The following is a 14,228-nucleotide window of genomic DNA, read 5'->3' as shown; positions in this document are numbered from 1 at the left end:
CTTTTCATGAAACCGGGGTTGTTTGCTTGGAAGGATTTATCCAAGGGGGTTTTGTACTTGGTCACGTTCCAGCAAGGCCCAACAAAGGGTCATTGACACTTTCCTGAGTTACAAAGCCATTTGCTGGTATGACCATCCTCAAAATGGAGGCTGTCCAAATCTTTTCTGTCCCCTTCTCCTTTCATTATCCCATAAACTCCTCCCTTTTCTTTTAGTGCGCACCGTCACTGGGCTCTGCCTGCAGCCAGACAAAGTGGTCTCCAGTGGGGCTATCTTGCTGTTAATAATCAGATGCATGGGGATGGTGAATTGCAGCGCACAGTGTGTGCTCCAGTTGGATAGATGCATCTTCTTTTCACCGGTCCTGGTAGAGGAAGGAGCAAGAATTCCACAGCTGCTTCACAGATCCTTTCCCTTCCTCCCTCTCGGTCCTTCTCTCATATGGCATTATCTTCTGCTGCCTTCCAGGCCAACCGTTATCGTAGTGGTAATTATGCATAGAGCTGCCTCTCTGGTCGTTATGGGATTTGCAATATATGTGTTACTACCCGAAGGCACTAACTCAGAACCCAAAGTTTGGGGTGGCTTTTTTGGTGTATACTTTACTGTTAGAGGATGAATTTTGATGTGAAGCTGTACTATGTTTTCTTAAATAAGTCGTAACAGCCTCGTACTGAAGCACTGTAGATGTCTTGGCTTCCACTGAGTAAGTGAGGAGTGATGGTGCACGGCTGAGATTATTAATGGCTGAGGATCATAAAAAGATGTCATTGGGGACTGGGGGACTGACACTGTGATTTTGTTCCGCAGTTGGATACTCTTAGTCACCCAAAGGCATTGGTTAATTACCTGCTTGCTCCCTACCTAGGCTGAACTTGATGAACAGCATTTCCATGTACAGCAGCCCAAGGAGCAGCAGATGTTCTGGGTTGTTTTCCAGGCCTCAGTCCATACTGCTGCCTGAACTTCTGACCGAGCACTGAATGCCAGAAAGCAGGTGCCTGTTCTCGGTGTCTACCTGTCTCACCCTTTCCCACCTCGCCTGTGCCACTCGCAGTCCTACCAGACTGCTTTGCTGCCTGTTCAGCTCTAAATTTCTTTGCTCACCCCTCTGAGCCTTCTGGATGCGGTGAGGCATTAGGAAGAAGCCAGCATGTCGTGGCTGGCTGCTTCCGATTGCTTCTCCAAAGAGTGGGTCAGTTCCTAAAAATGCTGTGTTCAAACAAGCGTGATGTGTGTATTTAGTATAATGGCTTAGGGTCAAAATCCTTCTTTTATGTGAAAATGTAAGCCATAAGGATCTGAGGTCTTAAACTGGTGAGAGGATAAATAATTAGTGGAGTGCTGAAGATAAAATGGAAACACCGCCATATGCAGTTAGAGACTGAGGGGAAGGTGATGAATCCGGAGGAGAGGAGGCCCGGAAGAGCTATTAAATACACTTGACTAGAGCTCTTTTTGCACAGCACAGTTTCTAATGCTGCCCTGTGTGGGTTTTGTTAACTTTTGCTTTGAAATTAAATTAATCGCATTTGCTGGTGGGGTTAAGTGGCTGGAGGCGTGTTACATTTTTAAGAAGAGATGTCTCAGCCATAATTTTCTCTTTTCTTGAAGGCCTCGGTTGGCAGGCAGAGTCCGAGGGTGGTGCCATACCCAGCCCACAGTCTATGTCCTGGAGAGCCTGGCCTTCAGAGTGCAGCAGGTAGCCACAGTTCAAGTATGCTTCTGTTTGTTGGTCTGGTTTCCAGAGGAAACAAGGCTCCTGTGATCAGCCTGTCTGTTCCCTTCTCCTTCCAACATTGTCCGAACCTGTTGGTTGATTCCCATGCCATTTGACAGAGGAGGAAAGTCTTAAAGATGCCCAAGCTCCGACAAGTGTCCATTTGCCCATTCTTGCAATAAGGGGTAATTATCCTAAAAGTGCCTTGGGCGAAGGAAAGGCTGCATTGTGCGTTTACATGTTACATCATTAGCGAATCCAGTCAGGAGAGATGCCTAAATACTCAGAAAACCTTCAGATTCATCTTTCAGTCAGTTGTGGGGCTTGAATGTGCAGAAAACCAGGCTTTGCAATTTAGCGCTCACAGAGGGACTTCTTTCAGTTGTGTTCTCTCACTCCTTTCTACCTAATCTCTTCCTCTGGCTTATCACGGCTGCACATGCAAGAAGGGGTTGTCCTAAGCTTTGTTGCATCTGAAGATTTGGTCCAGCGTGGTGCTAGTATCCCAACTTCTTCTAATCCCTGCAGTTGTGTCAATGGGCTCAGCTGATCATCGACTGAACCTAGCAGAGATCCTTTCACAGAACTATGGTGTACGGGAAGAAAGGGAAGAAGATGATGATACTCAGGAGAAGCAGAAATCTTTAGAAGAGCTGGAGAAGAGTTTCAGTGCCTCTCAGGTAAAGGCAGCAAGGGAGGGGAAGGGAAATTACCTGCTGTATTTTCTTGTTTGCTTTTACAGTACTGGTACCAAAGATCTTTGTGTGAAAAACTCTGACTTGCTTGCTCAGCTGGCAATGCGCTGTGTTTAGGTCCACCCATCAATGAGTCTTAGGTTTGCGTTTGGATAGGAAAAAATGGTTGTGGCAACAGGTGACAGCATTAAATTTTGGAGTCTTCCTCTGCCGAGTAGCCACTCTGACGAGGTGGTCTTCGCTCACCTTGCTGAAGAGCTATCAGCTGTTGGGTGTATGTCCGTTTCACAGTGGAGGAACCACAAAGATGAGATGATGTGGTCCTCTTGTGGGCGGTCCCACGGAGGCCTCAGTGGAACACAAAGCATGTTCTTGGTGACAGAACCTGTCTCTTCATGTCAGGCACAAGGCTAATAAAGAGATTTGCTCCTTCCCTTCCTCAGTATAAATACAGTTCTGCTGTCTGGCATCTCTTCACCAGCATGAAATCTAGTATAAAAAATAAGTATATTTTAAAAATGCCCCTGACTCTATTGCTTTGGGGTGAAAGTTCCTGGCTTCTCTATACCTTTGAGAAGAACAGGTTATGGTGGGTCCTGATAGACCATGCCTCCTTCATTATGCAGCATTTCCTGAGGCAGTTCAGAGCCCCCAGAAGAGCAGAGCTGCCTTGACTGCCTCTGCGTATCTCTGTGTTCGCTACAGCTGGTGTTGTACTCGGTGATTGTTCCATTCCTGATGAAGCTTTGTCCTCCTCTCGCTCAGAGCAGTGAAATGCCATTTGAGGAGCTGCTTGCACTTTATGGCTATGAGGCGTCTGATCCCATCTCGGAGCAGGACAGTGAGAGCAATGATATTACTCCAAATCTCCCAGATATGACTCTGGATAAGGTAAGAGCAGCTGTCTTTCTGGGCATATGCTATTAGCCTGTGCTTTAGTTTACTGTACTGTCTTGGAGCCTAAGACATCCAGTAGTTCTTTTCAGGTGGAGTTTGACTAATGCGAGGGGAAAGGGCCTCCCTAGTTCTGGTGTCCCAGTGAGGAACGCCAGGTGCAGAAATTGAATTTAAAGAGTTTAGAGGAGGCTGGAGAAAGGATAACTCTTTTAAAAAGAACACTGTAAAAACTCTTTATGGAACTTAGGTTACAAGTCTTTACACATAGATGTGTATCTGTGGAGAGTCAGGGGAGGTTTGTATCTTCACAGCTGAAGCTCTGGCTCCTCCTGTTCTAGCTAAACTCTGTAGAAAGCTTTTTTTTTTTTCCTTCCAGGATCTTTGAGATATTTGCTCTGGATGGAGCTCTACAGAAAGGGCCACTTGCTCATTGTCTCTCTGGCTTCCATAGGAAGTCACTCTTGGCACTTGTAGCAGTACTTCTAGGGGTGGTGGGGAGTGTGAGAGGGAATCTGTCTTTGGAGAAGCTGTGGGAGGGTGAGGAGATCTGTGGATGTGGCCACCTCTGGCCAGAAATGCTTTACTCTAGGCCTCACCACACACACATTTTTTTTAATTTAAAAATATTTTTCACTTTCTTGTTGTTGTTAAAAGGAACAAATAGCGAAGGATTTGCTTTCAGGGGAAGAAGAGGAGGAGACACAGTCTTCAGCTGATGATCTGACTCCATCTGTCACATCCCACGATGCATCGGACCTATTCCCAAACCAGCCTGGCTGTATGTGTTGCTAATTTCTAAGTAATTGGTTTTTACTTAGATGTGATGTGCAGAATAGGGCAAGAATGTTTTTCTTGATTTTGTCACTAAGTTTCCTGACATTAGTTTTTCCACTTTCCTTCTGGGGGCTGCAAATAAACCTGAGTACCAGTGGTGCTACTGAGCATCGGTTAGGGCGTGATAGAGTATAGATGAGCAACGAATTGTCTTTAGCTGTAATTCATAACATTGAGAAAGTGAGAATTGTTTTGCTACCTGCTGTAATTGCAGTCTGAAAGATCAGTACCTGATCTGACATCTATAGAAGTGAATAAATTCAGTAGTACTAGTGGTGTGATATATTGTAGCAGTTCCTAAATATTGGAATATGCAGGAACCCAAAGTGCATGAGAGAGACTCAGCATAAAGTGATCTTGTTCCTTATGCTAGCCTGCAAAATGAAGGAGTCTGAGCTCAGTCGGCACCACCCTTGTGTCAAGTGTGCAAATTCTTTTACTTAAAAGGAAAAAATTAAAATATGGGTAAGTTGTCACTGAGGAGCGTGCTGGAAGTAACTTTAGGACAGAAAATGAAGGGAAGGAGAGGGAACACAGAGCAATAGAAAAAAAACAACGTTTAGTAACTACAGATCTTCTCCTTTCCCACAAAGCAAACAACTTCCTTGCTGATGAAGACAAAGAACCCTGTTCATCTCCATGTGCTTCCTCCATGGCTGAGGATTCAGAGGAGGATTCTATCCCATCCAATGAGTGTAAGAAGGTAAATGATAGGAGTGCATTGGGAAGGGGAGCTAATACAATACGCCTGTGTCTGAGGAAAGTACAACACCAAAGTGCTGTGGTATTTCCTCAAGAAATTTTCTTTCTTTTATTTTCTTTCGGTCAGCACCTTGCGTTTTGTGAAAAGCGGTCGTAGATACGGGTTATGAGAGGTTTTTTTAATACAGTCTTGAAATCTGTATCCGAAATTATCTTCTGCTTCAGATATGGAAAATGCTGTTGTGCCTTGGTACATTAAAACTGCAGCCTGTAGCCTTATAAAGGTGAAACGCTGTCCAATATTCCCAGCAGGATTTACTGAGGGGGAACCATCACACGAGAGGAGCAGACTTCCAAATTCATCCTGGTTGTGAAGGTTGCAGGAGAGCTTCTGCATTTCTTTATCTCCAGCCTTAGCTGCTTGCCATATATCTTTAACATTAAAACTATGTAAATGTCTAAGGTCCCCAAAGTATCATCTGGTTAGTAGTATATCTTTTTAGTTACCCTATAAAATAGTCAGGGTTCCCTAGAAGAAATAGTGACAGTGGGGACTACCGATATATAAATCGGCCTCATGGTATCTTAGTCCCTAAATCATGAAGTACACCTCAGTGCCTACGTGGAGCATTTTCCATTTCAATTTACCCACTTCTCTGTGGTGGTATTTCAGGAGATCATGGTTGGACCTCAATACCAAGCCACTGTTCCCATCCTCCACTTAAACAGGCACGGTGAAAAAGGTAAGGCAACCTGCTTTATGTATCTTGTTAGGATGTAGGGCTGCTGGCGTGGGCATCTGATGGGGCCCTGCTTCACCAGTTCTGCTCTTTGTCTCTACGCTTGGCATCTCTTAGTGTTGACACCAAAATTCACAGCTACACCTGAGCTAGCTTTAAACTAGCCTTTTTGAATAGGGCTAGTAATACAGCTACAAGAGCTAAGAAACTCAGTGAAAACTGGGTTAGTGTGACAGGTTTGGAGGAGGGGGTCTCAGCTGTAGCCAAAGAGAAGTAATACCCTTCTGGAGATACTCTAATTTATTTTTCTCTGATGTCTTCCTTAAGTAGCCAGAGTTATTTTCATTCAGTACTCCCTGGAGCTGATCAGTTTCCAATTTGATAGGATGTCTGCAGAGTAGATGAAGGTGCCTTGATTTGCAGATTGTGTCTAATAACTAGTGCAATACTAGCACCAGCTTGTTGAGTTTCTGAACAAGATAGCTAACAGAAAGCCACGTCTTTAGAAATTATTTGCTTCCTCCCTAGTTCTTTTATCCTAACAGACTCTGAGCAAATTAAAGGAGATAAAAGTTACCAGTTTCGCAGGTACTATTTCAGATTTACCTAATATAGTTCTCAGAACTTTTCACTGTTACTTCATCAGTGCTATCAGCCTTCTGTATTGAAGACCACAGATTTAGTGTGCGTTTTCCATAACCCGTATGTTTGCATCAGTGTGAAATGAAAGGAAACTGATAGTAGATCCTGATGGGGGTCTTTTATGCCCTGTCTGTATTGCCTCTGGCCTGATTTTAGTGATTCTACAGGGCAGAAGAATTAGTTCCTTTGCCTGTAGAAATGAGTTAAGTACAGAGGGTGCTAATGTTTTTATCTGAACAGAAAAATCTCAATAGTTCTGGTTTATTTTTTATTGCAGTCTTTCAGTCTTTCTTCTTGCTTTCCTTTGTGCTGTTATTTTACTTAAACATCTCTCTGCATTGTTGTGTGCCTTGTTCTCATGGACTAAGAGCCTGGAAAGCTGAAATGGGCAAGAATCACTTAGTGATGCCTGTGCTCATGTTGTTTTGTGTGAGTGAAGCAGCTCATGGAGGAGCATCACAAGCTATGATAGGGAGGGACAGCCTTGCAGCTGCTTAGTTTTGTGTCTAAGACAGGGAGAGGGTCTTGAGCCTAGGCCAGGGTTGTAGCTCGAAGCTGCCTTCACCTCCCACTCCTTTTGTTTACTGTGTGCTGGAAAAGACACTTTAGAACCTAGGGTTTTTCAGTTGCCAGGATTAATGAATCAAAGCAACAATCTGTGAGAATGTGGTATCAAAAACCTTGTCAACCAACCCTTCTGAAGAAGTGGAAGCAAGCTGAGCCTGTGCTTAGGGCTCTAAAAAGGGTATAAAGAGTATTAAGCTTACCTGCCTCCAAAATCGGGAGGGAAAATGCAGTATCTTCACAGAGATGCTTGTAATTTCTAGTGCCAGTCTGGAGTACCAAAGATTTCCTCCCTTCTTCGTTCTCTCCCATGCATGTACATGCAGACTATTTCTCAAAAGCAGCAGAATTCTCTGTTTGATTAGCTTATTTCAGTGCTTTTTCTGTTAGCCTATGAGAATGAAGATCAGCTGCTTTGGGACCCAAACATACTCCCTGAAAGAGAGGTTGAAGAGTTCCTGTATCGTGCAGTCAAGCGGCGATGGGACGAGCTGTCTAGCAGCAGCCTGCCAGAAGGAGAGGTGGTGAAGGACAATGAACAGGTAAGCATGAGGGCTTCTTGCAGCCTGCAGATACTCTAATGGTGGTGGCGTAATAGTGCAATGTTCCCTACAGAGACCCTGACTGAGAGATCCACTTAAAAGAGAATGAGATCTAACTCCAGTGATCCTCTACTCCTGCTTCATGGATAAGTGAGGGTGTGTTTCTCAGCTGCAGTCTCAGGAGGCTGTTTACCCTCCTGTTGGGAAGACAGGAAAAGTCTGTAGTGGATTGGACCACAGGCCTGTCTAGCTTCGTACTTTTCTTCCAATGCATGTTGGAAGTAACGGATGTTTGTGGCAAGCGTGTAACAGACTGGGCAAGTAGAGAATGGGTACTGTTTTGATTGTATTCTGCCAGTATCCCAAACTCTCTGAGCCAGAGCTTGCAGCAGGAACATCCTTTTGGATCTGTCCTCTATAGCATTGTCTAATTCTTCTTTGAAGACAGCAGAAGATCAAACATTTGGCTAAGAAACTTCAGAGCAGTTGTTTCCTCTAAGCTAGCCAGGTTAGGTTCTCACAGTAAGTCTGCAGAAATACAGAGGCACACGTGTAATCTGCAGAGCTGCTGCTGGAACTGCATCTTTTCAGTCCCAGGGTTTGTAATCCAGTGCCTTGAAAAGTGGAATAATCTATGCTATGGTCAAGCTGGGGTTAGTGGCAAAGTGGCTCCTGGGAAAAATAAGTTTTAAGAAAGAAACGTGAGTCATGACCGGGTTGGTTTGTGGTATGTTGCTCAGGTACATGATGTCAGTAATTGTCTTGTTTCCTAGGCTTTGTATGAACTGGTTAAATGCAACTTCAATGCAGAAGAGGCACTGCGGAGGTTACGGTTCAATGTGAAGGTTATCAGAGGTGAGAACCTCCTATCTTTGGGTTCTACCCCAAACATCAAGACACGTGTAACTCTCTTCTAGGTTCTGTACATCTCCTCCAATTCCTCTTTCTTTTTGCTATAGATGAGCTTTGTGCCTGGAGTGAGGAAGAATGTAGAAATTTTGAACACGGCTTCAGGGTCCATGGGAAAAACTTTCATCTTATCCAAGCAAACAAGGTAAGGACGCTCACTCCTGCATCCCACTAAGACAAAGGGAAGGAGGTATGTGCATTTGCACCAAAGGTATGTTTTGAGCCTCGGCTAATGCAGGAAGTTCAGGACTGCTGAGTTCCGATCCCAGGCTTTGTGTTGACTCATGCTAGCAGGTGATGGGCTGTTCACTGCCCTGCTCTGCCTTATTTTCCAGGTGGGAGAAGTCACAAACAACACTGACCTGCATGAGTGATGTCAGTTAATTACTGATTAGCCCTTTCTGGAGTCTCAAAAGTTCTTTCCAAACTCTCAGCCCTTGCAGTACTTCTGTGAATGAGTGAGTTGAGCATGTGGATGTTTTGTAAAGTCCCCTGGGGTCCTCTAGAACGAAAGATGCTGTTGTAGGGAGAGCTGGGCCCCAGGACATATGCTGCTGTGCTGGGAGTTGGCAGAACCAGAGAGTCCAGTTCTACTTCTGATTAATTGTGGGCATGTTGACGCTGGCCAGTGAAAATGGATGCAGGTTTGCTCTCTTGATGTTAAGTGTGCTATTGGAAGTGCAGGAAAAGTCCTGCACGAATGCACCGTGTGTGAAGCTACACTGGGGTCTGCAAGAACAATTGTGCACTGTGGGGAGTTCTTTCTCTGGCCTATTACCGCCTTGGAAATCTCAGTATGTGCTTCTGTTCTGCAGCGTAGATGTGTCCATAGCAATATAAATTCCTGTAATGCACTTAATTTTCTGTGCTGATTAAATGGGAGAATAGCCCTTGCTCCATGAGATGCGTCTTGCTGCATGGCTTTCTGACTGGTGTTTCTCCTCAGGTCCGCACCCGGTCAGTGGGTGAGTGTGTGGAGTATTACTACATGTGGAAAAAATCAGAGCGCTATGACTACTTCACTCAGCAGACTCGTTTAGGAAGGAAGAAGTACGTCCTCCACCCTGGAGCCACGTGCGTGGAATATTCTCACACTAAAATTAGTAATATTAATCTCCCAGTGAAGACTCCTGCTGCAAAGCACCTCTGCTTAAAAGACTGTGCTTCCTGCTCTAGAAGGTTTCTTGGGTGGGAGCATGGAGGGATGCACTGGATATTCTCAGAACATAAACACTGTTAGTGTGGGGAGGGAAGATAAAGCAATTATTTGCTTGGATGTGGACTTTTCTCGTGACAGAAAATAGTGTTTTGTTTCAGACAAATGCACTCACAAAAACTAAGGCTAGGGTCAGGGATTCAAGGCTGATCTCAGGAAATAACTCAGTTCAATGAGGTTTTGGGAAGGGAGCTTTTTAAGTTAAAAAGTACACTATTTCTGGTGTTTTGGAGCCTGAATTAATTTCTTTCCCTTCTGCCCCCCTTTGAGGTAAATTCTTCACTTTGAAATATATGCTAATTACAGAAAATACTTTTCAAAAAGGTTGAAGCTGAGACGTTTTAAAAGGTCAAAATTAAATATTTAAGTTCACTCAATTAAAAGCATTAGATGAAATCTTAGATTTTTTTTTTTTTAAATTCTGATGCAAGACAGGAAAATACCTGAAATCTCAAGTCCCCCCAGGGTGGGAAGATATTTTCTCATCACTTGCTCTTTGCTGGCACACTAACATTGTCACAACCAACTGCAGTCATTCTATGAAGCTGGCCGTTCCCTGGGGAGAGCATTTGACCATTTATTTTGCTTTGGAAGGGGCTGAGGCTCATAGAGAGCTGGAGGGCAGAGCTTTTTGTTTTGGAAAGCTACAGACCCCTTCCTAGTTTATCATGGGCTGGTGTTAGCCATGCTGAGTTGACTGCAGTCACCTCAGTGCAGAGTCTAAACTGGGCTCTGCAGACCAAGAAGGGAAGGACATTCATTCTAAGTGAGGTCTCTACAGTCCTGTTGCTTTATTTGTTGTTTTAATCCCAGTCACCGTTTTCCCTGCCTGCATCTCTCTGCCTAACAGGGGATGGCAGTGCTATCTGTCTTTCCCCACAGGGATTACACCGACAATGACTTGGATGGGGGTGAAGTAGAAAACACCAGTCGTTCTCGGAGCTCCCCACCGATTCCCTCTGCAACTAGCTGCCTGGATTCTCACTTCGGTCAAGATCAGATAGCAATAGAGAGCACAGGTAACTTCCTTTTCTTCTGACTGCCATGGGGATAACTCATCTTCCTTAGCGGCACAGACCCTCCTTTGCCTTTCTCCTGTTGCCATTATCCAGCTGTTGCTCTTCTCCCCGCACCTTGCCAGTGTGCTCGCTTTGCCCTGTGTCAAATACTAGCCCTGGGCAGATTTTGGTATGAGCAAAGGAGACCTGTCTGTCTCTACACTGACCAGTAGTGGCTTAAAAAGAGTTGTTCCTGCTCTGGGCTTGGAGGGGTGGCCTAAGTCATTCCCAAAGCAAAAGGATTTGCACTAACTTTGGGCACCTGAGTTAGGTGCTTCCAATGCACTAACGCACAGACACACTAGACACAGGCAACTCCTCCAGAGGAAGCTGATTTAAGGCACCAGAAGTCAGGCTGTACCTGCAGTTGGCTTTCAGGGAGAGCTGGCTGTGAGAAGACTCACAGGGAACCCGAAAGGGGTTCATTTCCTCACCGTCCTACTGCAGATGAGGGTTTTGTGTAGGCATCTCCCAGGGGCTGTCGGCATGAGGGGATAGGACTTAAGATTTGGCTTATCTTGGAGTGTCTTTGTGAAATTTCCTTTAATTTCCATAGAAACACTGATGGCCTCCCATCTGCTGTCTGCATCTTCTTTCTTTGGTACATGCTGGCAGGGATATTGGTTGCTATAATAAAGAAACATTTGTGCCATCAAACAGTGTTGTGATTAGGTGGGATTGAACAGGATTCTGTTGTTTTGTATGTTATGAACTCACTCTAGCTTTCTTTCACTTGCTGTCCCCCACCCTTTCTTCCTCTCTGTCTGTCCATCTCCCACATTTCCCTCCTTTGTGGTGTGCAGAGCCCCTGAGCGTGGAGAGCACAGCCTGCAGCCTGGGCAGCATGAGTGAATCGGGGCAGGGCTATGAGTGCAGTACTCCTTCGGAGACTAATTGTTCCTTCGACCCCACGGAGGAGACATCCTCAGGCACCATCTCGGCTTCCTGCACACAACACACTGTCAACCCCTCAGAATCAGGGCTTTATGCTTCGCCGCCAGCAGGACCAGGACTAGCAGAGAAGCAGGAGACGTTGCAGAGCTCTGGTGAGACGATAACCATGGACTTCACTCTCCCTGCAGACATTAACGAGGGTTTGCCTTTAATTGCTGGCCCTGTGGATTTGGACAGAGACACAGAGGCAGTGGTGGCCCCTGCGCAAGTGTCCTTATCGGTCACAGATTTTGGCCTCATTGGCATCGGAGATGTAAATAGTTTTCTGACTGCTCATCAGGCTTGCCCAGCACCTGTGGCTCGGTCAGAGCCTTTGTCACAGTGAGAGTCTCCAGTCACAAACTTGTCACGGACCCAGCAAGGACTTTGACCTGACTGAGTGAAATCCTGGAACTTCCGCTGTTCCATAGGGACAGTTTGGAGCTGTTGGTCAGAACCTGTCTTTCCATCCTCCTTGATCCAAGGCTGCAGTGAAACCAAACACCTTTCTGCTCCAGTGTGTTCTGACACAATCATGCAAAGCTGGTGGCTGGCTTTAGTGAGGGGGGAGGTCCCTCACCCCCTGTTTTGTTGACCATGTGTCACCCCAGGTAATGCCAGGCTGTTCAGAGAGTCCCTGCCTCAAGACAGGGGAAATGTCCCTTGGCCCCAGTGGGACAGTCTGAGTGCAGAGATGCTTTGAGAACAGGGGTGTATCGCTGGCACTTCGGGGGCTGGGACGGAGGATGCAGTCTGGAGGTCTGAGAGCTTAGGAAATCCACAGGGAGCACAGTCCACCCACGCTGCAGGGCAGTTTGCCTGCAGAGACGGGCATGGTGATGCCGAAGGAAGATGAGTAGTCTTGGCCCTTCACCCACAGTGTGTTGCAATAGAAGTCGTTCTCCCTCTTTCCCTCCCAACAGCTATCCTGCACTCCTGAGCTGTGGGTTGTGACAGGCACCCACGCTGGTGTTCTCAAACCTCTCGCAGCTGTGCATGTCTTCATGTCTGCTCTACCACCAGCTGCAGGTGGGATGTGGCCTGGTCCAGCCCTCTGGCAGAAGCACCGTGTCTTGGAAAGGGATACTGTGTGGTGCAGTAGCACTGTGTGCACTTAAGTCCTTCTCACCTTCCCTTGCAGTGCTGGGCTGTGGAGAACTTGTACTGGGAGTAAAGGGAGTTTCTAGACCCACAAAGCAACGTTGGCCCCAGAGCGGCACAGTGCTGCCACTTGTTAATGGCGGTGAATGATTTGATTCTTGCTGACCGCTGCAGTACAGGAGGGTAAAATGCAGATGAAAATGTCTGTAACTTCCCAGCTTGTTCAAACAATTTGTCAGCTGTGGGAGGAGGAGGTTGCTTAGCTCCCAGGGCATCAAGTCTAGGACACTGGTGCTAGCACAGAGTCCCAGGCAGGAGAGCACATCAGTCCCTGGGCATCCCTGCACCTTTCTGTGTCACAAAAAAAGCTCTCTGTTTTGTGAGAGGAAAGTATGTCTTTACTGCCATTAGCAATGTTCAAGGAGGTGACAAGGGTGGCCCCGCACAGCAGCAAGGTGGCTGGCTGCTGCACAGAGAGCCACAGTGACATGTCTGTAGGTGTGCTGGAGTCCGAGCTGCTTCGCTTCCTGGGTGTGTTCCAGGTCTGGGGTTTGCTGCTGGCTTAAATCCACATGTTCTTGTTCCCCTTTTTTCCATGCAAGGAATGCTGTCTGCTGACTTGCTGGGCAAGGCTCTGATGCAGATGTCGCCTTCCCCCAGCCATTTTCTGTGTTTGGGAAGGGGTTTGGGTTGAGGTTTTTTGCTTGTTTTGGTAGAGGCCTTCAGGCTGTAATCCTGCAGTTGGTTCTGCTACCAGTGGATTTGGAAGATAACTAAAACCATTAGCCCAGATCCTCCTTTTATCCAGCCCCGTGAAGTTGTGCTCAGCCCTGCAGTGGGAGCACAGAGAGAGCATTGGGCAGCTTCACAGGATGACAGGATCAGACCTTGTCTCTCATTTTCCAAGCCCCAGACCCATTTTGCGTGCATTAGCAGGGGTTTGGTTTGGTCCCTGGCCAGTTCTGCTGAGAGGTGCCGAGTTCCAGGCACACACAGCTGCCTTGACCAGGCACTGCTTTGTCAACCAGACATGGTAACCGGAGGTCTCCCCTCCAGCTGCTCCCAGTTGCTGGAAACTGAAAGTAAATACGAGTGCCCGCTCCATAGTGGAACTGCCCAGGCTGTGATCCCCCTTTTCTGGGGAAGAGAGGAAGCTCCTTGGCTGAAAGGAGACGAGGAGGCAGGGTGAGAGCGCTGGCAGCCCTTCCAGGGAGAGCCAAGCCTTGGCATCTCCTCTCCTTCAGCCAAGAACATTCTTAGTTTTCCTGAAACCGTGTTTGGTTTTTTTTTTTTTTTATTTGTTTCAAGCCCTAATGAGAGGAGAGGCTGGGGGAGGCAGAAATCTCTTATTTATGTTCTTCAGTGTTGTTTACAGATTCGCATGGGGTCTTTCAACATGAGTGCGGCACTTTTTCCACGTAACTTTAAGGGAGAGGGGTGGAAAGGGCTGGGACAGGGAGGGGGAGTTACTTGGGGAGGAGGTTTGGTTTTGTTTTTTTGTTGGGGTTTTCTTTTTCCTTCTTACAAAGCACATTCACTTTGAGCCGCTCCCAGTGCTGGACTCTTTCCCCCCCCTTCCCCACCCCAAGCCCTACACTGTGAAGTGATACTGCCTTGAAGACCCCTCGCCGTTATTTATTTAATTAAAGACCTAATTTGAAAGCGAGCCAGAAGC

General features: G+C 46.4%; 1 protein-coding gene across 3 annotated transcripts; it reads left to right on the top strand.

Annotated features, from left to right (window-relative positions):
• Nucleotides 1-968: 968 nt before the first annotated feature.
• Nucleotides 969-14,212, top strand: MIER2 (MIER family member 2). 3 transcript variants are annotated; one of them, XM_009818193.2, is made up of 13 exons: nucleotides 969-997; nucleotides 1,615-1,702; nucleotides 2,249-2,400; nucleotides 3,181-3,306; nucleotides 3,967-4,090; nucleotides 4,740-4,849; nucleotides 5,522-5,591; nucleotides 7,185-7,336; nucleotides 8,110-8,191; nucleotides 8,296-8,390; nucleotides 9,192-9,319; nucleotides 10,344-10,480; nucleotides 11,323-14,212. In XM_009818193.2, the coding sequence occupies exons 3-13, from the start codon at nucleotides 2,257-2,259 to the stop codon at nucleotides 11,796-11,798; spliced, it is 1,644 nt and encodes a 547-aa protein (XP_009816495.1). In that variant the 5' UTR covers nucleotides 969-997; nucleotides 1,615-1,702; nucleotides 2,249-2,256; the 3' UTR covers nucleotides 11,799-14,212. The 3 variants fall into 3 exon arrangements, with proteins under 3 accessions (XP_009816495.1, XP_059687708.1, XP_059687709.1); XM_059831725.1 differs by lacking the exon at nucleotides 969-997 and having other exon boundaries at nucleotides 1,670-1,702; nucleotides 9,192-9,295; XM_059831726.1 differs by lacking the exons at nucleotides 969-997; nucleotides 1,615-1,702 and having other exon boundaries at nucleotides 2,369-2,400; nucleotides 3,186-3,306.
• The last annotated feature ends 16 nt before the right edge of the window (nucleotides 14,213-14,228 follow it).

This window comes from Gavia stellata, chromosome 32 (genome assembly GCF_030936135.1).
Source record: "Gavia stellata isolate bGavSte3 chromosome 32, bGavSte3.hap2, whole genome shotgun sequence".
NCBI lineage: Eukaryota > Metazoa > Chordata > Aves > Gaviiformes > Gaviidae > Gavia > Gavia stellata.
This window is presented reverse-complemented; position numbering and strand designations above follow the sequence as displayed.